Below are 23,108 nucleotides of genomic sequence, written 5' to 3'. Positions count from 1 at the left end.
ACGACAAATGCTATTGATAGAAATAGCTGACTAGAAATAGCTATGACCAGCACAGGGGGCAGGGGGCAGTTCCCTCACAGACATCCACGCCACGCGTGCCCCGCCCCCGCCCGTGTGAACCAGAGCCACCGTCCCAGGGAAAACCATGCGCGCACACAACGGGCCATGTCGGCTTGGTGACCTCTTCAGATTTATCAACTTGCAATGTTTCCACTGGGGGGAAAATCCTCAAACAGAAAATGCCATTGTTGAAAATAATCTGCTGTCTGTGTGTGTGAATGTGCGTCTCTGTCTGTCTCTCTGCCTGCCTGTGCCTGTGTGTGTGAGAGACTCTGCCTGCCTGCCTGTGTCTGTTTTTCTGTGTATGTGTGAGTCTGGTCTGTGTATGTGTGAGTCTGGTCTGTGTCTGTGTGAGTCTGGTCTGTGTCTGTGTGAGTCTGGTCTGTGTATATGTGAGTCTGGTCTGTCTGTGTTTTTCTGTGTATGTGTGAGTCTTCCTCTGTCTGCCTGTGTCTTTCTGTCTGTGTATGTGTGAGTCTCTTTCTCTTTGCCTGCCTGTGTCTGAGTCTTTCTCTGCCTGCCTGTGTCTGTCTTTCTGTCTATGTATGTGTAAATCTCTTCCTCTCTGCCTGCCTGTGTCTGCCTGTGGGGGTGTGTGTCTCTCTGCCTGCCTGCCTGCCTCTGTCTTTCTGTCTGTGTATGTGTGAGTCTCTTCCTCTCTGCCTGCCTGTGTCTGTCTGTCTGTCTGTGTGTATGTGTGAGTCCCTCTCCCCCACCCCTCTCTCTTCCTGCCTGCCTGTCTCTCTTGCCTAATGCCTGAAGCATTGCTTTTTTCCCACTGAGAATTTTTCAAGAATGGCCTCAGGCCCTGTTGGATTTTACAGCTGTGCTCTTAGGGGTCCGGCTCAAACACAGTGAAGGCTGACAGTCCAGCACTCGCGTGTCGTCGCCCCCCGCCACCCCCCCCCCGCCGCCCCATCTCTCCCCTCGGGCCCCTTACCTCCAGGAGAGACGTAGACGCAGCGGAGCGGAGCCTCGTGCACCAGTGTGCCCTTGAAGCTGGCCCCCGAGTCCACAGAGGGCTCGCTGGACAGTGGCCGGTAGACAGGTGTGGTGGGCTGCACCAGGGCTTGGAACATTGTGAGTTCCTGCTAACTTCACTTTAAAAGAAAAAACCACGGTGGCCTTTTCACCTTGTGATTTTTTTCTTGAGATTCAGTAAAAACACTGGGCACAACATCTCAGAGCCATAGCGCTTGCACAAGCCCCATCCCTTCTGAGTCCTAGAACTCTGAAAGCAGCCCTCTTGGGGAGGGGCGGGGGCTGCGTCCCGGGCCCCCAAGGCTTTGCAGGGAGCCCTGGGTTCAAATGTGGAGTCAGCGGCCCCTGTCAGCCCAGCAGCCCAACACCTCCTGCAGCTCTGGTCTTTGTCCATCACCACGCCACTTGGCTGGACAGGCCCAGGGCTGCTGGGGGCTGGCGGGCCGAGCGCAGAACACGTCACATGGAACACGCCCTCGGCCTCACCAGAGCCCACGGCCCCCAGGGGTGGGACTGAGGCAGAGAGAAGAAGCAGGCAGCCCTTTGTCGCTGTTCAGCCTTCTGATTCCCAGACCAAATGGTCAGTGGTTCTCCATCCCTCTCCCCCAAAAAGGTCCCCAGGTCTCTAAACTTCAGTGTCCAACCTAAACATGAACTGGGTAAGAAGACTTCAGAGCAGTCCCAGTTTCATACATAGATTTTTAAAAATCAAAAAAAAACAGGTTGATTAGAGGTGAGTCACGGCTGGGCCCTAAAGAACGGTCACCCGGGTGCGTCGGCGGCTGTGCCCAGCCCTCTCCTCCGCGTGGCGGGAGAAAGAAAGAGCTTCTCTGGAGCTAGACCCAGCATGGACCCAGGTCCAGCCCGCTTGTATGTAAGGAACAGGAGGGCAGGGCCCCGGAGGTGGCAGTCGGTGGGGACAGTGGGCAGCGAGGGCTGTGCTGGGGGCAGGTCCTGAACTGGAAGTTCACAAATAGACGCTTCACTTCAGGCCCACACAAAATTCTTTATGGAATCCGTCCTCTTCAGAACTCCAGCGTTCTGATTTTTCTCTGTAAAGATGGTCAGTCCCAAGGAGGAACACACGTGTGTGCGCGTGTCCACTGCCCCGCCCAGAGTACGGCGTGGTGCGAGAGAGACCGGGAAGGCTTAGTTCCTCCATCTGCTCCTTCTGCAGCCATGATTACTAAAACAAAATGCAAAGCCCACTACCAGCTACAAGCAAGCTAGTGATCCAGATTCACGGAGCTCCTCTCTCAGATAGCCGCTTAAAGTAGCACTCAGAAGGTATCTCTCCTACCTTCCGACATCTTGAGTCACTACCACCACCAGGAAGCACAAACGCCACACCTTGGGCCCTGGCCGGGTAACGGGGTACGTGGGGGGAGGGGGGGAGAGAGGGTATTAGAGCATCATGGGCCGGGGGTGAGGAAGAGTGGTCAAGGTCACAGTCAAGGTCATCCAGGGGCCACAGGGACAGTCCCAGTGAATCCCCTGTAGCACTTACCCATGCTAAGAACAAGGCAGAAGGCAACGGGAGCTAAAAGGGACAGAGCTGTCCCTATGACAACGTAGCGTTAATGTTGCTAATAAACATCTTGGAAGTCGGAATCTTGTTGTTTTCCTCCAAACCATATTTTGTTATTTTTGTAATCACTGTATAATATTGCTGCCGTGTTGGGTGAAGTGTTTAGAAGTACACAAGGAGTGCATGCCTTCTTTATATGATTAATACCACCCGGTCCTTGGTTAAGATATTTATAAATGATCCTGGCGCCGCTCCAGCCTGTGCTACACACTAAATTTAGTACGCAGCTCACTTGTAGCGGAGTAAGGGAGGCAGTAGCAGGTAGGTACATCATACCACACATTCTTTTACTACTGAGTAAATCATAATTGTTCATAACCACTGAACGTTTGTAAACTTTCAGTACAAACCATTTGAAGTCAGATGTATTATTTAAAGTTTCTCTATTTTTCCCCCAGTAGCCTCTTCTAAACAGCTCACCAAGTCAGATTTTCAGTTAACATATTGTCGGGGGAGACTGGAGGGGGGTGGCATGATTTGAGCATCAGATTTCTGAATATTTAAAAGCGAAGATGAAATGTGCAAATGCAATATAGAAACAATTGTGTCTTAAGCCAGAAGTTTAGAAACCCTGTGTTCATGCGCGTCTGGATTTGCTTGTTTAACAAGAATTTACACACCCCCTAGAATTCGGTGCTGCTTTTTTTTTTTTAAGGAAAAGACACTTTACTGGCTATGTGTGTTTGTGTGCATGTCAGAGAGAGAGTCCTCTGTGCTTTTAAGAATTCCAGTGCTTTAACGTCCGTGTTGTTGGTGGTTATGGAATAAATCACTTTGGTACATACGTTATGTGCTGTCCTCTGAGATGGAATGGGGCGTTCTTTCCATGTTGTGCTTTGAGGCTGCCCACCGTTCCTCTCCCTGATGTGTTTTGCAGTGTCCATCTATGGAATCTGGTTCTATGATAAGGAAGAGTGCCAGAGGATTGCGGAGCTCATGAAAAAGTGAGTGAGGACAAGGAGGCCCAGGCCCGCTGCCTGTCTGCTCCCTCCCAGGCTGCTCCTGCTCCCCCGCACCCCAGAGTGCTCTGCTCTTCTGTTCACAGTCAGCGTTAGGGGCCCATAGTCTCTCCTTTCCATCTGGAGGTATGGGAGTTCATGTCTGCTCAGGGATAATCTGGGGTTCCTGTCTACTCGGGTCAGCAGCCGCTCCAGGTTTCCCTCTCCCTCCTCTTGTAAGTCTTGTTCTTTCCATCTCACGATGCCTTGTGGGGTTCCCACACTGCATTCTGGGAACTCTCAGCACCCCACCTGATCACACACGCCCCCCCCCCCGGCCTCTCTGGTGACACAGGCAGGAGGCCCCCCCCCACTGGCCCTCTTGAGCCCCTGGCCCTGCTCACCACAATGGGTTTCTGGGAGTGGATGAAGGTCCTCCTGACCTGGAACCTGGGACTCAGGGCGGCGGCTGCCCACAGGGGTGACCTGCACCCCAGATTCCACCTCAACCCTGGTGCCTGTGGAAACGAGCAGCCTGGGGGGGGGTGCCTTTTTGTAAATAAAATTTGATTCCTGAAGATCTAGCGTGTGAGAGCTAATTTTAGGTAAGTAGCTCAAGTTGCAGATGGTGATTAAGTTTTGTTCAGACTGGTGTTTACCGCCAGGCAGCTCGTCCCTGGAACACTCGTTATTGTAAACGTGCCGCGGACAATAATAGCCAGATTCCAGATAGATGAAAAGCATCCTGAGGCCGAGCCACGAGGCTGTGGGAGCCACAGCCCTTGGGTGGCTAGTGGCTGGGAGCTGGGCAGGCAGGGCCCGGAAGAGCCTCGGGGAGCAGAGCCCCCTCCCAGGCGGGGCTCACAGGTGCTCAGGCTCCTGTGCCCCCGTCCGGTAGGGGAGAGCCTTGCATTGCTCTAAGCGGCAGTGTACATATTGCCAGTGCTCAGGTGTAACTTGGGCCCCGCTTGCTCGGTGTTCTGCCTCTTGAGCCACGCCCTCCGCCCCTTTTGTGCTTTCGTTAGTTTTCAGATGGGCCCCAGCGCGCATTCCCTCCACCCTCGTCCTTGCTCGTTCAGCCCAGGCATCGCCAGCTCTGCCCTCGGACCTCCACCTCCCGTGGCTGTGGGGGTGCGGGGTCATGCTGAGTTAGGGTGAGCGCTTTGCTGTTTCCACCTTATGTGGGGACAGGTAGGAAGCAGTGCCATGCACCATGCTGCCTTGTCAGTGAGTGAGCAAACAAGACAGGCATTGCGTCTACAAGGGGCAGAGTTGTGCCCGCAGCTCCGCTCACCAGGCCGGTTCCTTGAAACCACCACGCACACGCACTCATATTTGTAAATAACCGCTGGGTGAGCCTGGCGGGCGGGCAGGAGCCACCGGCGCCGACCTGGCTCTCTGGGCCTTCCCCCTTCCCTCTTCTAGCCTGACTCAGTCTGAACAGCTGTGCCCTCTTCCCCTCTCCCCCTTCCCCCTTCTAGCCTGACTCAGTCGGAACAGTTGCGTGCTGGCGCCGGCATACCCCCCATCATGCTCAGTGCGGGAGAGGGCCAAGAGGCAGACATCCTCCGCATGCTCACCAAGGCCAGGGACGAGTACACCAAGGGGAGTCCACGCGGGGCGCTGCCCAGGGACGAGCACGCGAAGGTGAGTCACGCTGCGGGCCAGGCCTCGCTGTCTGGGCACTTGGCTCTCACTGCTGACACCTGTCCATACGACAGCCCTGGAAATGCTTTAAGGCACTGAATTGTGCAAGTTTGGACCGGACGTGTTCCCCGCTGGAGCTCGTGGCGCTGGAGTCGAAGGGAGGAAGTCCGTCGAGACGGCGTCTGCCAGCCAGGCGGCGCGTACCCCAACAGCGCACCTTTCTCTCTTCCAGTGTCAGACCTGTGCCGAGCCCAAACAGATAGCCAGCTCGTCTGCCATCCATGACAACCCCAACCTGATCAAGCCCATCCCCGTGAAGCCTGGGGACGGCCACCCGCAGAGCGGGCCTCAGCGTGGCCAGGTGCGCGCCCGGGGCGGCTCAGGCGGGGAGGGAGAGACCAAGTACCTGTCCAGGCCAAGACAGATTGTGTGCGGCGAGGGGTTTGGGGGTGTTCCTGGGGCTCAAATGCAGAGGTCTGCACTGGCCAGACAGGTGCTCTGCCACTTCACAACACGCCCAGACCTTTGTGCTTCAATATCTTTTGTCAAACAGTCTTAAGCTTTTATCTGGGTTAGACTGGAATTCTCCTTATCCAACTGGAGTTACTGTGGTATACAGGGGACGTGCTTGTGTGATTCTGTGAAAAGCCACCAGAACCCTGTGAAGGCCTCAGGCTGAGTTCTCAAAGAGGTGGCTTATCTCTCCACGTCTGTAACTCTGCCTGCGCATGTCCCATCCTGGGACCCGGGCCCCCGGGGGGCCCATGATTCCATCCGACCAGTTGGTCATTCCTAATACGTGTCAGCTCTCCTGAGAGACGCCTGGGGAGAGCCGTGTGAAGTATAGGCCTTCACAAAGCCTCCGATTGTTCTAGCTAGCTCCCAGTATTTCTCGTGGTCCCCCAAAGCCCCCACGTGGATAAGACTGAGTTGTCAGGGCAGCCACACCCACGCTGCATGCGGCACGGGCTCCCGTGTCTTCATTTCCTCCAGGCCTCGGACCCTGAGCCCCAGCACCTGTCCTTGACCACTCTGTTTGGGAAGCCTGGCGGAGCACCCTGCCCCAGAGCCACGGAGTCCCCGCAGCTGCAGACGACGCCCCCCGGCCGGCAGGGGACCCCCGTGGCCAGGCTCTGCCCAGCGATTCAGAAACTCATGGTCGGGAGCACGGAGCTACGCCCGCTGGCCGAGCTCCCGGAAGGGCATCCCTGCGGCGCCCACCCTGTGGGGGACCTGGCCCCCCGCCCAGCGCCCCCAGGCTCGCCCCGCCACACACACAGGACTTCCAGACCCCAGAGCCTGCTGGAAACGCTGCAGGGGGCCCCTGACCCCTCCACCCCCACTCTCCCCAGCCCCGCCGCCCAGCTCCCCCTCCCGCCCCCTCCCCGAGGCCCTCAGGAGGGGAGCCCAGCGCCCCGGCCCGGCAGCCCCGCTGCTCTGCCCCCACGGGAGCTGCTGAGAAAGCTCCAGGCCGTGCAGCAGCAGCAGGAGCTCCAGGTGGGCCCGAGGCCGGCCCTGGCCGCCAGGTTCCCAGTGGTGGCCCAGAGCTCCGGGACGGGGACACTCTGGGAGAAGCCGGCTGCTCTCATGCAGGTAAGCGCCAGAAACGGGCTGGCTGCGGTGCAGCCACATTTACAGCCGGCTCCAGACAGGCAGCGCCCCTCCCCCACCCCCTCCAGAGAGCAGAGGGAGAGCTTCATCCTGTCTGTCGAAGGTCTTAAGACCAGCACAGACCTGGGGGCGGCGGATGCGACCCCCCCTTGACTGTTGGCTGGTTGGTTTAGAGACTGGTTGAGGCGTTCTGTGACATGAGGCCCGCGTGGGCCCTCCGAGCCCGCAGTCCTGCAGGCACTCAGCCCAGCCAGGCAGGAGCCACGCTGGATGGCCCGGCCTGGGGGCTGGGGGAGCACTGCCCGGGGGAGCGAGCGGGCTGAGCCCCCACAGAGGCTCGGGAGGAGCAGGTGTGCCTCCGGCCTCCCTGTGCACTAGCTGCCGGAAGGGGTCCCCAAGCCCGTTGGTAGCTAGAAACGGAGGGATCCGCTCAGTCCACATCTGTCCCCTGTGACACCCACTGGGAGCACGCTGGCGGCAGTGACGCGTGTGCTGGGGCTTGGCCCGCTGCGTTGGGCAGCCTCCTGTCCCTGGGACGTGGCCCGGGCCGGCTGCCCTCTCCCCGAGGACGTGTCTGCAGCCCACCCTCCTCTCAGTGCTTGGTGTCCACTTGGCGAACACCTGCTCCTTTTTCTATTTGCTGCCTTAGAATTCGAGAATCGGGGTGAGCAGCCTGACGTGAATTCCTGCCTAATTTCTTTTCCTTTCAGCTTTGACAAATGTCAGGGGGCAGATGAGGGAAGTGCGTGTGCGGCCCACGCCGGGCACTCCACACTGGGCTCCCCACAGCCCCCCCGCAAAGTGCTCACAGGAGCAGACAGCTCCCTCCCCCCCAGGCACTTTGCCCTGGAGATGCCACAGCCATGATGCTACATCGCCGCCCACCCAAACCCAAGTTCCCTGTGTTCTTGGGGTACCAGAAGGCTGAGAAGCACCTCGCTCTGCTCCCAGCCCTCAGGGACCGGCGCGCCATGGCATGGCTGTGTCAGGTCCATCAGCTAACGAGTGGACAGCCCAGAAGTACCTGCTCCCCCCCACAGGCGGGGCCTCTGAGGACAGGGCCAGAGAGGGGTGCCCCGCAAGTCACCCACGAGAGCCGCCCTGCCCACGGGGCGCAGTCAGGACCGTGGGCAGCCAGGCCGAGTGGGGGCGGCAGGCCTACACGCTGAACAGTAAGGGAAATAGCCTGAAAAGGCCCTGCCCGTTGCTCATGCTGGGCCTGCGCAGCCAGAGCAGTCTGCGCGGAGGTGCTCAGCGAAGACGGGGGGGGGGGAGGGGGAGCGGGACCCGTGGCCCACGGGCCCCTCCGCCAGGGCAGCAGCTCGGCCGGGCCTGGAGGCGGCGCCCGTGGGGCCCGGCAGTGCAGAGTTGTGGCTCGGGTGGCGCGTGGGTTCCTCAACCCCACCCATCTGCCACGCACAGGCCACTTCGTCCCAGCGCATCGCAGCGGGAGCGGCCCACGCCCTGCTCATGTCGCCCACCGCCTCCACCCAGGCCCCGGCCAGCGACAGAGAGGGATGCCAGGAAGCCCCCGGCCTGCTGCTGCCCCTGCGGATCCCCGAGCAGCCCTCGCTGGGGGCCCCGGGCCCTCTCAGCAGGCCGCAGCTCCAGGAAGCGCTGCTGTACCTCGTCCAGGTAAGCGGCTGCTGCTTCGCTTCCCATCCAACCATGACTTCTGTCGAGACGGCCCGCCTGGCCCCGAGAAGGATGGCTGCCCAGCCCAGTGCGGGAGACCGCAGGGAGAAGACCCACTGCCCTCCAGCCTGTCCGGGGCCAAGCCGGCACCTGTCAGGAGGCCAGGCCGTCCTGGGCCAGTGACACCCTGAGCTCCAGCAGACAGAGCAGGTCACAGTGGGCAGGGAGGCAAGCGCCGGCCGTGTGTGCCACGGGCACAGCCACAAACGGTTCCGAAGCTGGCCACGAGCCGGCCGTGTGTGCCACGGGCACAGCCACAAACGGTTCCGAAGCTGGCCACGAGCCGGCCGTGTGTGCCACGGGCACAGCCACAAACGGTTCCGAAGCTGGCCACGAGCCGGCCATGTGTGCCACAGATAGGTCTGAAGCGGGCCACGCAGCATCTGTGCTCTGCACAGGTGACACCCCCACCCCTGCCGGCAAGCCCCCTCCCCACAGGAAACCTGCCCTCGCCCCCTGCCCACCCCCAGGCGGGGGCTCTGTCCCCACACACAGGAGGTTACAGGCTCCAGCCTCCCAGCCCCCTGCGGGCGGCCACAGGTCCCAGCTTCCCTGTTGGTTTCCAGAATGACGACAGCTTCCTGAACATGATCTACGAAGCCTATCTCTTCAGCATGGCGCAGGCTGCCCTGCGGGGACCCACGTGAGCCGCAGCAGCCGTGTCCTGAGACCCGTCCCTCCCAGGGGTGCGCCGCTGCCATGTGTTTCTGCCAGCAGGAGCCCGGTGCTGCACAGTAAAGGGTTTGTGTGGTTGAGCTCCTGTGGTTGGCCCTGTGTGAGAACCCCTGGCACCCGCGCCGTAGCTCCAGACTCGGGGAGGCCTCCGTCCAGGCCATGCAGCGAATGCCAAGCTCAAACTCACACCCACGGTGCCAGGCTAGGAAGGAAACCGCTCCTTTCTCTTTCCATAATCTCCTTGGGCACCGGCCAGCCACCAGGGGGCAATGTCCACCACGGTTACCCGTGGGAGTGAGGAGAGAACACTTCCCCAGGCCACCCATGGTCATAGTCCATCTGCTGTGCTTGCCTGGCCCCGAGGTGTCCACACCATGTCTGCATGGCCATGGCCTGCCTGGGCCTGACGTGTCCACATGGTGAACAGCTCTCATGTCCCCCAGGCTGGGGGTGACACGGGGACTATGGAAGGCCAGGACCTGGGTCAGCAGCACCTGTTCTGAGCCTGGCAGGGGAGGTGGTGGCCTCGGGGGCAGAGGATGAGATTTTCTGCTGCCCAGGCCTGAAAGGCGCATGGGGCCCCATGTTCCTCCATCCCCATTTGTTCTGCAGACAAGTGTTCTTACTATGGGGCACCCAGGGGCCAGCTTCCTCACACCCTGGGGCTTCGGGCCTTTGCGGGGACCACGAGGCTCCTCCCCAGCTCTGAGGAGAGGCGGGGCGGGCTCCACCTCCTACAGCCGCCAGCAAGAGACAAACCCCGGAGACCTAACCTGCAGAAGGCCAGCGGCACAGGAGAAACGGGAGGGCCGGGCTGTCATCCCAGCTACTCAGGAGGCTGAGATCTGAGGATCATGCTTCAATCCAGCCTGGGCAGGAGTCCCTGAGACTCTTATTTTCAGTAAGCCACCTAAAAAAGTGGAAAGTGAGGCTGCGGCTCAAGTGGTAGAGCACCAGCCTTGAGCAAAACTGAAGGACAAAACCCAGGTCCTGGGTTCAAGCCCCAGGACCAAACAGACATGCATGCATGCACACATAAGCACACGCATGCATGTGCACACGCACGTGGCAGATGGCGCTGCAGGCCCTGGGCGGTGTGCTGTGTGGCCTTGGCCCCACACGTCTGACCACAGTTAAAAGTATCCGTGATCTAACCACCGCAGCCTTACAAAAACAACTCAAAATGCAATAAACAGCTTTGAAGGTGTGAAGTGTCTCCATTGCCAGTTGGTTTGCAGCAGGGAATCGTGGGTAGAGCTCATGGGCTGTTCCTTCTGCGTGGAACGGCCGGGCAGCGGCCCTCAGACACCAGCCTCTGGAAGTGTGGGGCTTCCTCCCTCAGACCAGCACCAACCTCGTCCTCCATCGCAGTAAATCACTGGAAACGCGGCCTGCCGGATCCAGGCAGACCAAAGGCCCAGGCGCCCTTCCCAGCATGGACTCATTCTCCCATGGCAGCCGGGGCGTGGCGACGCGCCCTGGTGGGTGCACCCACACCCTCGGGTGACGAGGCCCCCAGAGCCGGCCCTACCCCAGGACGGAGGCTCGCGGCCGGCCCACACAGCTGTCAGCCAGGTCCCTGTGCCCACGCCCCCCACGCGTGGCAGCCGGGGCGTGGCGACGCGCCCTGGTGGGTGCACCCACATCCTCGGGTGATAAGGCCCCCAGAGCCGGCCCTACCCCAGGACGGAGGCTTGCGGCCGGCCCACACAGCTGTCAGCCAGGTCCCTGTGCCCTCGCCCCCCACGCGTGGCGACGCCGGGTCTGGCCAGGCAGGTGGGGTGTGCACAAGTGGTGGCCAGTCATGGCCCAACGCTGCTTTGGCCCCGTCCCGGCTGAGAGGATGCTCCGTGGCTGTGAACACCGCTGGTGCGGCCAGAGCGCTGCCTCTTTAAAGCAGAGGCCATGCTGGCCTAATCCGCCCGGATTAGAGGAGAGGCAGAGGGATTAGCGGGGCAGGATCCTGTCCCAACCCCTCAGAGGCCACCGAGCAGGACGGCCCCCCTCTAGCCGCGGGAACCCGAGGCCCAGCCTGGCCGTGCGTGCACGCACTCATGGGCCTCCACTCTGTCCCCGTGTGCGGCCTCGAGCGCCTCCCGAGCCCCGGCTGCCCGCTGGGCGCTGGCAGGGGCCGCAGCCCTCCTGGGCCCGGGGCCCTCCTATGGAAGATGGTCCTGGTGCTGTGGCTGCTGTCCAGCTCCGCCCTGACCCCCGCACGGGGCCAGGCCAAGATTCCTCTGGAAACGTAAGCCACGCGCATCCCGCACCCCACTCCCCACACCTCACCTCTGCTCCCCGCCCACCCCCTACCGCCAGGCCAGCGGGCCGGGATGGCTTTCCTGTGGGGATCATCGGGCCCCGGCTGCTGCCGATGGCTCCCTCGGAAATGTATAATCCACACTGCCACCCAACCCTCCTTCCGGACTGTTCTGCCTCCTTCCCGGCCACATTCCCTCTCTGGCCAGTGCCACCAGGCAGCAGAGGTGCAGCCTCCCGGGGCTTCTCCAGCCTAGGCCCTGTGATCACACCAGCCCCCTCCGCCCAGTCCCGCGGTCGGGCCCACAAGGCAGCCTGGCTGTCCGTCACATGGGGCTCAGGGACGCCGCCCTCGGTGGCCGGGGCCCTGGCTCCTGCTGGTGTTGAGGAAGTGGAGGAGAGGGGCAGTCGGTGGAAGCGCAGTGAGCCCCGCCTGGGCCCAGCAGCCTGGCCCCCCGAGCCACACAGCCCGGGCAGCGTGGTGCCGCGCGGCGTGGAAGGCGAGGGTGAGCGCGGCCTGCGTTCCAGGGCGCCGGGCAAGGAGCAGAAGGCCGGGCCCAGAGGCAGCAGCCACTGTGATCGCAGCTACTCTGGAGGCTGGGGCAGGAGGACGGGGAGTTCGAGGGCAGCCCGGGGCAAAGTGAAGGAGACCCTGTCTCACACACGCGGCCCCAGTGGTGCTCAGTAGCAGGGTGCCAGACAGAAGGGGAAAGAGCAGAGCGGAGCCCCCGCCTCCTGGGCTCCCTGAGAGCCCGCGTGACCTTTGCCCCCACCCCCGACCTTCCACAGCGTCCGTGTCGGAAATCCGTGGCCAACATCACCTCCCACGCTCCCTCGTGACCAGCCCGACCTCTCCCCCCACAGCCTCCTGTGGGCCCTGGGCTCCCAGCCCCCCTCCAGCCCTCCCTCCCCGCTCGCGGGTGCAGCTGATTCCCTGGCACGGAGTAAGACCCCCCCACGATCGCCGGCTGCGCGGCCGAGGGCCGACCTGGTGGGCACACAGGCCAGTGGCTGCGCGCCTCCGGGGCCTCCCGTCAGCTGCCTGAGGGGGAAAGTGTCTTCTCCCACCACCATGAGTCCCAGAAGTCACCACCAAGCCCTCCCCAACCCCAGGCCACCTGACCCTGGACTTCCATTGCTGTCCCAGTGACCTTCAACCTCTATCCAAGTGACCTTGAACCTCTTTTCCAGTGACCTTGAGCCCTCAGTTTTGGTGACATTAAACCCTCAGTCCCAGTGACCCTGAACCCTCTGTCCTGATGACCTTGAGTCCATAGTCCTGATGACTTTGAACTCTCAGTCCTAATGACCTTCAACCTCTATCCCAGTGACCTTGAACCCTCTGCCCTGATCATGAACCCTCAGTCCTGGTGACTTTGAACCTTCAGTCCCAATGACCTTTTCTGTCCCAGTGACCTTGAATCCTCTGTTCTGGTGACCTTGAATCCTTAGTCCTGAGGACTTTGAACTCTCAGTCCCAGTGACATTGAAGCCCCAGCTCCAGTGACCTTGAACCCCAGCCCAAGTGACCTTGAGCCCTCTGTCCTGCTGACTTGAATCCCTAATCCTGATGACTTCGAACTCTTAGCCCCAGTGACTTCAACATCTATCTCAGTGAGCTTGAACCTTTTTCCCAGTGACCTTGAGTCCTTTGTCCTGATGTTCTTGAATCCTCTGTCCTGATGACCTTGGACTCTCAGTCCTGATGACCTTGAACCTTCTGTCCCAGTGACCTTGAACAGGTTACCAGTTAGTGACCGCTTATTTGGCCCAAAGCTCTCCTCTCATTCTTGGGGTTGTCCCCACACTGGCTGCCCTGCCCGCCTCCTGCACCCCACCATCCTGCCCTGTGCCCCCCTCCTTTCCTGGTGCAAAGCTGAGTCCCTGAGCTTGGCCCCGGCCTTTGGTTCAGGGCCCTGGGCAGGGGGCTGCCCCGCCCCACACTGCCCTGCCGCACCCTGCCTAGCCCTGCTGGGCTCTGTGGGAAAGCCGCTCAGGCACGTGTGCCCGTGTGTAGGCCTGTGCTCACATGAGGGAGGGACACACGTGCATGCCCATGCTTACATGGGTCACGTGTGCACACCGGTACTCCTGTGTGGGCCACGTGTGCGTGCCGTGAGCTCGCCCCGTGGTCCCGCAGGGTGACGCTGTGGGCTGACACCTTTGGCGAGGACCTGTACCGCACAGTGACTAAATACTCCGGCTCCCTCCTGTTGCAGAAGGTCGGTGACCCCTGGGGACGTGCTCAGGGGGCCGCTGGGGCCCCCACCAGGGCCGGGAGGGGAAACAGGGCCAAGGAGGCGAAAGCTACGCCATGCCCCCAGACAGCACGGGGGTGTGCCAGAGCAGAACAGCAGCTGCGGGGGGGACTGGGGAAGACGGGAAGGGCGGGCTGGGGGAGGGAGGAGGGCAGGAGGCCCCATGGAGCCCCTCGCAGGGGGCTGTGGCCACATGCAGAGCTCCGGTGCCACGCGGCCCTGGCAGGCGCAGGGCCGAGCGGCGGCACCCACTGCTGCACCCCTTGATGGATGAGGTGCTTTCCACACAGATGGACGTACCCCCTCCTCATCCAGCCTCCAGGACCGTTATCCCAGCCCCAGCACCAGGCAGGGGGCAGTGGGGCCTTGGCATCCTGGGCTATGGGGCACCCACAGGCCTCCACAGCCCCGCTCCTCCCGGGGACCCCACTCCCCGGACAGCCCCCCACCCCAGCAGGGCCCCAGGTTTCCTCAAGCCAGGGTTGGGCTGTCAGGGCTGTGGCCTCTGGCAGGAGCTGCGTGGGGCCTGGGGAGGGGCAGAGGCACGGGAGGGCGACCAGCTCGCCGTCGCTGGAGGGGCTCTGGGGAGGAGGCCGGGCATCTCCCGTGTGCCCCGGGGGTGCCCCGGGCAGGGGCTCTGGGGAGGAGGCCGGGCGTCTCCCGTGTGCCCCGGGCGTGCCCCGGGCCTGGGGCACAGAGCCGAGGCACCTGCTGTACCCCCAACAGCAATACCGGGACGCGGAGCCCAGCCTGAAGATCCAGGAGGTGGACGGTCTGGAGCTAGTGAAGAAGTTCTCCAGGGACATGGAGGCCATGCTGCGGAGGAAAGTGGAGGCCGTGCAGGTGGGGCCGCCCACCCCGCCCCTGCCCTGCCCCTGCCCCCCCTCCAGCCCCTGCTCCTACCTCCTCCCGCCCCTCCCCTGACCTGGCCGGGGGGGGATTTCGAGGTCACCCCTTCTTTCCCGCCTTAGAGTCTGGTGGAGGCTGCGGAGGAGGCTGACCTGAACCACGAGTTCAACGCGTCACTGGTGGTGAGTCTTCTTCTCTGGGGCCAGGGTTGGGGGGGGGCAGAGATGGGGGGACACCGGGAGCTGGGCCCTCGGCTCAGGGGCTCGAACTCACCGTGAAGTAGCAAGATGGAGCCCTGAGCAGCGGAGGCCCGGGCCTGCCTGGGTCCCCAGCACACTGAGGGGACCGACAGAGGCCCCACAGGCCACTCCCTGGTCCCCATCCGTCCTGAGACTGCCAGCCTGTGCCTGCCCGCCGCTCGGGTGGAGACAACAAGTCACAGTAACCCGAGCCTTACGCCGAGCACTGGTGCCCACACCTGTAACCCTGGCGGTCCGGAGGCCCAGGCCTGAGGATGGTGGTTTGAAGCCAGCCCGGGCTGGAAATTCTAATGGAGCACCAACCTTGAGCAAGACAAGCTCAGAGACAGCGCCCAGGCCCTGAGTTCAAGCCCCAGGACCTGCACAAAACAACCCCCAAACACACCAAGCTCAAGCACCCTACGACCCAGTTACTAGAAGGGAGAGAATGCTGCAGGGGTGGCTCTGGGGGACTCACACCCGCTCGCCCAGCTTCACCTTCTCTCTCCCCCGCCGGGCCTCCGCCCTTCCCCCGGCCTGTTCTTCCCCGCCCCCCTCACTTCACCCCTGCCTGTCCCCCGCCCTGGCCGTGTCCCTGGGCCCCATCCTCAGTTTGACTACTACAACTCGGTCCTGATCAATGAGAGAGATGAGAAAGGCAACTTCGTGGAGCTGGGCGCTGAGTTCGTCCTCGAGTCCAACGCTCACTTCAGCAACCTCAGGGTGAACACCTCGGTCAGCAGCGTGCAGCTGCCCACCAACGTGTACAACAAAGGTGCGTGTGCAACAAAGGTGCGTGTGCAACAAAGGTGCGTGTGCAACAAAGGTGTGTGTGCAACAAAGGTGCGTGTGCAACAAAGGTGCGTGCACAGCAAAGGTGCATGTACAAGGGTGCGTGTGCAACAAGGGTGCGTGCACAGCAAAGGTGCGTGCACAGCAAAGGTGCATGTACAACAAAGGTGCGCGTGCAACAAAGGTGCGTGTGCAACAAAGGTGCGTGTACAAGGGTGTGTGTACAGCAAAGATGCATGTACAGCAAAGGTGCGTGCACAGCAAAGGTGCGTGTACAAGGGCGTGTGTGCAACAAAGGTGCGTGTGCAACAAAGGTGCGTGTGCAACAAGGGTGCGTGTACAACAAAGGTGCGTGTACAACAAGGGTGCGTGTACAACAAAGATGCATGTACAGCAAAGGTGCATGTACAGCAAAGGTGCGTGTACAAGGGTGTGTGTGCAACAAAGGTGTGTGTGCAACAAGGGTGCGGGCTCCGTGCCCTGCGGCCCTCCTGAGGCCTCCCTGGGGCCTCCCCACCCATGAGGGTGCTCCCATACCCCTTCCCCCTCCCTTCCAGACCCGGACATCCTGAACGGAGTCTACATGTCGGAGGCCCTGAACCCCGTGTTCGTGGAGAACTTCCAGAGGGACCCCACACTCACCTGGCAGTACTTTGGCAGCGCCACAGGGTTCTTCCGGATCTACCCGGGTGAGCGGCCGGCCCCGGGGAAGGAGCAGTTGGGGAGGGGGCGGGTCAGTCCCCAATCCCCGCCAGAGTGCCGGGAGTGTACCAGCCCTCACTGAACAAACCAGTGAACCGCGGAAACAACTGTGATTCCCCAAGGCCCTGAGGACAGGCCCGCCCCACCACGCACAGACAGCGGCAAGGAGTCTCAAGAACTTGTCAGCCAACACGGACATTAAATAGATGACAGACGGACAGATAGATAGAAGATAGATCCAAATAGATGAATCGATCCATCTACAGAGAGCAGATTGATACAGGGTAGACTGATAGTTGGTAGATTGGTGATAGATCAATTGACCCATCTACAGATAGAAAGATAAATGATAGATTGGAGATAGATCAATCGATTGATCTACAGATAGACCCATATAGATAGATAAATAGATAATAGAGGTATATCTAGTAAAAAAAAAAAAAAGGTATACCCTGTATATTATATAAATTAATGGGTTTCATTAAGTTCCATACATGCAAATTTTGAGTATATCAGCCCACTGCCTTCTGATGGAGAAACTGCTTTATTATCTTGTGATTTTTTTTTTTTTTTTGCCATCCTGGGGCTTGAACTCAGGGCCTGGGTGCCGTCCCTGAGCTTCTTTTGCTCAGTGTTGCATTCTACCATTTGAGCCACAGCGCCACTTCTGGCTTTCTCTGTGTCTGTGGTGCTGAGGAGTGGAACCCAGGGCTTCGCGCATGCTGGGCGAGCGCTCTGCCACTGAGCCACCTGCCCAGCCCTGCTTATTGTCTTACTGAGGGTCCCATTTCCACATCAAGTGCTTCTGTCTTCCAAGATCCCTTTGCCTTGTGTGTCTGGACGTGCCTTAGCATTGTCTCTTCTTCACATCCACCTCACTCCAGCGTTTGCTGGACACTTTGGCGTTTGTAGCCAGGGACTCCATCCGGGCCGTTAAGTCATCAAGCGCAGCCTCTACCCACTCTCTTCCGCTTCTCTTCCTGGGCTCCTGGAGTACCGATGTTGGTGCACATGGTGACCGCTGCCAGGCTCCGTCCGTCTTCTGCCGTCCTCCTTTCTGTCCCTCGGGCCCAGGCAGGCGCAACCCTCGCACTGGTGCCCCTGACGCGCTTTCCTGCCGGCTCGACCTTCCTCATTTCAGTTACTGAGTTTCCAGCTGGTGACTCTCGTGTCTGTCCCTGCGGGAGCCCCTCCCCCTTCCCATCGCTGCGCTCCTACCTCCAGCCAGCTCACACGTTTATGGATATCTTGGCTGTGTGGGTGGCTTTATCGACTCCCCCGATGGGCACGTTAATCGTGTGGTGGTCCTTCTGGAGATCAGACTGTCTCTGGAACTATGTTGCTGTGTTTGGTTGGGGTCTGGTTCTGGTTTTATAGTGTCCGCATTGAAGGTCAGCCTGAATTGTTGGTTTTCCCGGCTTCTCTGGCCTTCTGAGACTTTTCTCGTGGCCACGCACACAGTTCCTCACAGGACCCCCGCGGTGCAGCTGTTCCTCGGTGTCTTCAATGCCTGGCTCCCAGAGGGAAAAGAGAAAGGGGGAGACAGGGACCTTGGCCCCTGCCACCTCCAGAAATAACTTCAGTTAGGGGCCCCAACCCAATGATCTAACCTCCTCCCACTGGGTCCCACCCCCAGTGACCTAACTTCCTCCCACTGGGTCCCACCCCCAGTGACCTAACTTCCTCCCAGTGGGTCCCACCCCCAGTGACCTAACTTCCTCCCACTGGGTCCCACCCCCAGTGACCTAACTTCCTCCCACTGGGTCCCAACCCCAGTGACCTAACTTCTTCCCATGAAGCCACACTCCCAATGACCTAACTTCTTCCCATGAAGCCACACCCCCAGTGGATCCTCCATCGCCCAATAGCACCCTAAGTTGAGAAGCCATTTTGCATCCACCTATTTATTGTGCACTCCTAGTCTATATTTTGTACCTGGCCGTAACAACCTGGACATTGGCACTGGGGTCATGGCTCAAATAGTAAAGCACCAGCTATGAGAGAAAAAGAAATCTGAGTCTCACACACACACACACACACACACACACACACACACACACACACACACACACACACACACACACACCCCTGAGCACTGTACTGATACACACCAGCCATCCAGCTATGGGGAGAGGCACACATAGGAGGATTAGGGTCCAGATTGACACCAACTCAAAGGCAATCAGAACCAGAAGGGCTGGAGGCGTGGCTGGAGCAGCAGTGCGCGCTGGGCTTCTCGGGCCACTCCCCAGCGCTGCCCCTGGGTGGTTTCTGTCTGTGAATCTGGTCTTGCTCCTCCCCCTCGGCCCTGGGGGTCATGATGATGGGAGGGCCTCTGGGCTGGAGGAGAGCCTGTCTGTATCCCCGTCCCGCAGGGATAAAATGGATGCCTGATGAGAACGGAGTCATTGCCTTCGACTGCCGGAACCGGGGCTGGTGAGCGCTCGCAGGGCCCATCGTATGGCTTTGGGGTCTGCATGGCCCCCAACACCTCCGTCCCTCTCCTTCCTGCCCCTGACCCTGGGTGAGGGAAGTTGGTCCTGCACCATGCCATCCCTCCAGGTGGGCCCGTGCCCGGCCACGCCGCCCAGAGCAGCTCCAGGCGCCGACCACCAAGGCACGCAAGCCTGGCACCCCTCAGGAGCCCCTGAGCTTCCCCGCTCCGGGCCGGAGTCCAGACAGGAACAACCGGGGCTCTGGGTTAGGTGGCTGTCCCCGCTCTGGTCTTCCTCCTTCCTCCCTCCCTCCCTCCCTCTCCCTCCCTCCCTTCCTTCCTTCCTTCTTTCCTCCTCCCCTCTGGTAATCCTGGGGTTTTCAGGCAGGGCTTGGACAGGCCTCGCTCTCTCCCTCTCCCTTTCTCTCTTCCTCTGTTTCTATGTCTCTCTCTCCCTCTCTCTCCCTCTCCCTTTCCCTCTCTCTCCCTTTCTCTCCCTCTCTCTTCCTCTCTCTCCCTCTCTCTCCCTTTCTCTCTCTCCCTCTCTCTTCCTCTCTCTCCCTCTTCCTCCCTCTCCCTTTCCCCCTCTCTCCTCTCTCTCTCCCTCTCTCTCCCTCTCCCTTTCCCTCTCTCTCCCTTTCTCTCTCTCCCTCTCTCTTCCTCTCTCTCCCTCTCTCTCCCTCTCTCTCCCTCTCCCTTTCCCTCTCTCTCCCTTTCTCTCCCTCTCTCTTCCTCTCTTTCCCTCTCTCTCCCTCTCCCTTTCCCTCTCTCTCCCTTTCTCTCTCTCCCTCTCTCTCCCTCTCTCTCCCTCTCCCTTTCCCTCTCTCTCCCTTTCTCTCTCTCCCTCTCTCTTCCTCTCTCTCCCTCTCTCTCCCTCTCCCTTTCCCTCTCTCTCCCTTTCTCTCTCTCCCTCTCTCTTCCTCTCCCTCTCCCCCCTCAGGTACATACAGGCGGCCACCTCCCCCAAGGACCTGGTGGTGCTGGTGGACGTGAGTGGCAGCATGAAGGGGCTGAGGCTGGCCATTGCCAAGCACACGGTCACCACCATCCTGGACACGCTGGGCGAGAACGACTTTCTCAACATCATCGCGGTGACTGCTGGCGCCGGCTCCCTGCCCGCCCTCCCGCCTGCCCTCCCTCCCTCCCACCTGCCCTCCCTCCCTCCCGCCTGCCCTCCTCCCTGCCCTCCTCCCTGCCCACCTGCGCTCCTCACCACCCGTCCACCCACCAGCCTGCCCTACCCAGCTCCCTGGCCCCGGGACAGCAGCCCTGCGGGTGGGGACCTGGCCCTCGAGGCCTGAGGCCCACTGACCCGCAACTGCCCGCCCCTCTCCACACCCAGTACAACGAGTACGTCCACTACCTGGAGCCCTGCTTCAAGGGCACCCTCGTCCAGGCTGACCGGGACAATCGTGAGGTGGGTGTGCCGGTCCCCGCCCTCCCTGGAAACCCGGGCTTCGGCCTCCCCCACGGCCTCCTCGCCCCCCGCCCGGCCTTCCCCACGGCCTCCTTGCCCCCCCCACAGCCTCCCCCACAGCCTCCTTGCCCCACGGCCTCCCGCACGGCCTCCTCGCCCCACGGCCTCCCCACGGCCTCCTCGCCCCCCCCACTGCCTCCCCCACGGCCTCCTCGCCCCCCCCCGGCCTCCCCCACGGCCTCCTCGGCCCCCTGGCCTCCCCCACGGCCTCCTCGCCCCCCACCCAGCCTTCCCCACGGCCTTCTCACCCCCCCACAGCCTCCCCCACGGCCTCCTCGCCCCCCGGCCTCTCCCAGGGCCTCCTCGCCCCCCCACGGCCTCCCCCACGGCCTCCTCACCCCCCCACAGCCTCCCCACGGCCTCCTCACCCCCCCCCGGCCTTCCCCACGGCCTCCTCACCCCCCCCACAGCCTCCCCACGGCCTCCTCACCCCCCCACAGCCTCCCCACGGCCTCCTCACCCCCCGCCCAGCCTTCCCCACGGCCTCCTCACCCCCCCACGGCCTCCCCCACGGCCTCCTCGCCCCCCCGACGGCCTCCCCCATGGCCTCCTCGCCCCCTGGCCTTCATCCCACAGGCCGAGGCCCTTTCTCTGATAAAAGGCTAAAGAAGACAGCGTGACATTTAGCGTGCGTGCCCCTCCTGGGCCTTGAACTCAGGGCCTGGGTGCTGTGCCTCAGATTTTTTTTTTTAACTTGAGGGTGGTGCTCTACCATTTGAGCCACAGCTCCACAACGAGCTTTTTGCTGGTTGATTGGAGATAGGAGTCTCAGACTTTCCTGCCCAGGCTGGCTTTGAACTGTGATCCTCAGATCTCAGCCTCCTGCGTAACTGGGAGCCACCGACACCCACCATGACACTTTGTAAAAGAGGTTGCCCGTGTCCTCTGTGACCAGCCGGCTGGGGTCCCCTGAGCCCGACCTCGGCCTCGGGCTCCTCCGGTCTCCCCCACTCAGCACTGGGTGCGAGGAGCCGGGCAGACCGTGCCTGTCCCAGAGTACTGTGCGTGTGGCTTGTCCCGAGCCGAGCTCACCCAGGGCATTTGAGACGCGTCCACCGTGGGCCCAGCCCCGGGGACGTCACCCCTGTGTCCCCAGAGAGGCGTTCCCGCCCGCATGTCCCTCTCCGAGTCCTGGCCAACCTAGCGATGCTCCCACAGCACTTCAAGCAGCTGGTGGACGAGCTGATGGTCAAGGGTGTGGGAGTCGTGAGCCAGGCCTGACCGAAGCCTTCCAGATCCTGAAGCAGGTCAGCAGCTGGCCGTGTCCCGGGGGAGCGGAGGGGGGGGGAGGGAGGGGGAGGAGGCCGCGCCCTGCCTGCCCGTGCCCTGCCTGCCCGTGCCCTGCCTGCCCGTGCCCTGCCTGCCCGTGCCCTGCCTGCCCGTGCCCTGCTGCCCGTGCCCTGCTGCCCGTGCCCTGCCTGCCCGTGCCCTGCCTGCCCGTGCCCTGCCTGCCCGTGCCCTGCCCCAGCGCCCCCTCTGCCCGCACAGTCCCGGAGGCCGGGCGGGGCAGCCTCTGTAACCAGGCCGTCATGCTCATCACCGACGGCGCCGTGGAGGACTACGAGCCCGTGCTGGAGACGTACAACGCGCCCGACCGCAAGGTGACCCCCGCTGGACGCTGGGCGACCCCAGGAGAGGGGGCCCCGCCCGGCCCTGGCGAACAGCCAAGGGACGCCCACGCGCCCTCAGATCTTCCCTCTAGACCCGCACCCGCATCCTGCAGGGAGTGTCCCCCATCCGAGGGGGGGGGCTGTGGGATGGAGGCCGGCAGGGAGGCCAGGGCCCATGGCCTGGAACCCGGGCAGAGCCCGGCCCCGGAGAGCTGTGCGGCAGGCTTGACTGCCGCCCAGGCCCTGGGCTCCTCCCGGACCAGAAGCGGGATGCGACAGAGAGCCCGGGCCCGAGCCAGGCTGAACACCCGGCCAGGGGCCCCAGCCACAGCGCCAGCCACAGCCACAGCCCCCAGCCACAGCCACGGCCCCAGCCATGGCCCCAGCCCCGCCGTGCTGTCTTGTGGGCAGGTCCGGGTTTTCACGTACCTCATTGGGAGAGAGGTGACCTTTGCAGAGGCGGATGAAGAGCATCGCCTGCAACAACAAAGGTGAGCCTGGACTGGGCGAAGGGCCCGCAGCCCGTGCCCAGCCCCGCGGATGCCCGTGCCCAGCCCACGGGGCCCGCGAGGCCTCTGCCCGGGGAGCAGGGGTGAGGCTGAGGACGACACCTCTCTGGCCAGTGGAGAACGCAGGACCTCGGGGATGCGACCTTCCTGCCCGCCGATCCCTAGCTGAGCACCAGCGGCTTGCTCAGGAGGCTCAGACCTGACACCTGCAGTTTGAAAACAGCCCACACGAGACTCTTGTCTCCAGTGAACCACTCTGAGCTCAAACCGAGGGAAGAAGAGGAGGAAGGGAGGAGGAGGAGGAGGAGGATTTCTACAAGAGCCAGTGCCTCAGACCTATAATCCTACTACTCAGGAGGCCGAGATCTGAGAATCTTGGTTCAAAGCCAGACCAAGCAGGAAAGTCCATGAGACTCTTGTCTCCAATGAACCACCAGAAAACCGGAGAGTGGTGCTGTGGCTCAAGTGGTAGAGCGCTAGTCTTGAGCAATAAGCTAAGGGACAGCGCCCAGAAGGAAAAGGAGGAAGAGGAGAGGAAGAGAAGGAAGAAGAAGAAAAAGAGAGAGAAGAAGGAAGAAGAGGAGGAAGGAGAAGAAGAAAGAAGGAGAGAAGAAGAAGAGGAAGAAGAAGAAGAAGAAGAAGAAGAAGAAGAAGAAGAAGAAGAAGAAGAAGAAGAAGAAGAAGAAGAAGAAGAAGAAGAAAAAGAAGAAGAAGAAGAAGAAGAGGAAGAAGAAGAAGAAGAAGAGGAAGAGGAAGAGGAAGAGGAAGAGGAAGAGGAAGAGGAAGG

At 61.4% G+C, this 23,108-nt stretch overlaps 3 protein-coding genes across 4 annotated transcripts in view; 2 read left to right on the top strand and 1 right to left on the bottom strand.

Annotated features, from left to right (window-relative positions):
- The window catches only part of Cacna1c (calcium voltage-gated channel subunit alpha1 C), a 304,839-nt gene extending 303,700 nt beyond the window's left edge, over positions 1–1,139 (bottom strand). The window contains exon 1 of the mRNA XM_069988882.1: positions 1,001–1,139. Coding sequence (XP_069844983.1) covers positions 1,001–1,139 — 139 coding nt within the window. The remainder of the gene's footprint in view (positions 1–1,000) is intronic.
- On the top strand, positions 992–10,402 carry LOC138804540 (mRNA-decapping enzyme 1B-like). Of its 2 annotated transcripts, none has more exons than XM_069988876.1 (7): positions 992–2,328; positions 3,507–3,573; positions 5,049–5,214; positions 5,447–5,575; positions 6,208–6,807; positions 8,248–8,460; positions 9,087–10,402. In XM_069988876.1, exons 2-7 carry the CDS (start codon positions 3,566–3,568, stop codon positions 9,165–9,167), a joined length of 1,197 nt encoding a protein of 398 aa, XP_069844977.1. In that variant the 5' UTR covers positions 992–2,328; positions 3,507–3,565; the 3' UTR covers positions 9,168–10,402. The 2 variants fall into 2 exon arrangements, with proteins under 2 accessions (XP_069844977.1, XP_069844978.1); XM_069988877.1 differs by lacking the exon at positions 992–2,328 and adding an exon at positions 2,330–2,415.
- Positions 10,403–11,249: 847 nt separating this feature from the next.
- Positions 11,250–23,108, top strand: part of Cacna2d4 (calcium voltage-gated channel auxiliary subunit alpha2delta 4) — a 60,080-nt gene continuing 48,221 nt past the window's right edge. The window contains 14 exon segments of the mRNA XM_069988881.1: positions 11,250–11,440; positions 13,592–13,673; positions 14,436–14,552; positions 14,681–14,740; positions 15,410–15,572; positions 16,147–16,278; positions 18,667–18,727; positions 19,666–19,816; positions 20,068–20,142; positions 21,361–21,415; positions 21,418–21,465; positions 21,691–21,803; positions 22,224–22,271; positions 22,273–22,404. Coding sequence (XP_069844982.1) covers positions 11,250–11,440; positions 13,592–13,673; positions 14,436–14,552; positions 14,681–14,740; positions 15,410–15,572; positions 16,147–16,278; positions 18,667–18,727; positions 19,666–19,816; positions 20,068–20,142; positions 21,361–21,415; positions 21,418–21,465; positions 21,691–21,803; positions 22,224–22,271; positions 22,273–22,404 — 1,428 coding nt within the window.

This window comes from Dipodomys merriami, unplaced genomic scaffold (genome assembly GCF_024711535.1).
Source record: "Dipodomys merriami isolate MVZ:Mamm:240054 unplaced genomic scaffold, mDipMer1.0.p SCAF_368, whole genome shotgun sequence".
NCBI lineage: Eukaryota > Metazoa > Chordata > Mammalia > Rodentia > Heteromyidae > Dipodomys > Dipodomys merriami.
The sequence above is the reverse complement of the archived record's forward strand: the minus strand, read 5'-3'. Positions and strand labels throughout refer to the sequence as shown.

What these genes read in the sequence shown, in the direction of transcription:
- LOC138804540 (XM_069988876.1), top strand. An exon ending in CCAGGGACGAGCACGCGAAG is followed by an intron (nt 5,215 to 5,446) that starts GTGAGTCACGCT and finishes TCTCTCTTCCAG; the next exon opens with TGTCAGACCTGTGCCGAGCC. An exon ending in AGCCGGCTGCTCTCATGCAG is followed by an intron (nt 6,808 to 8,247) that starts GTAAGCGCCAGA and finishes TGCCACGCACAG; the next exon opens with GCCACTTCGTCCCAGCGCAT.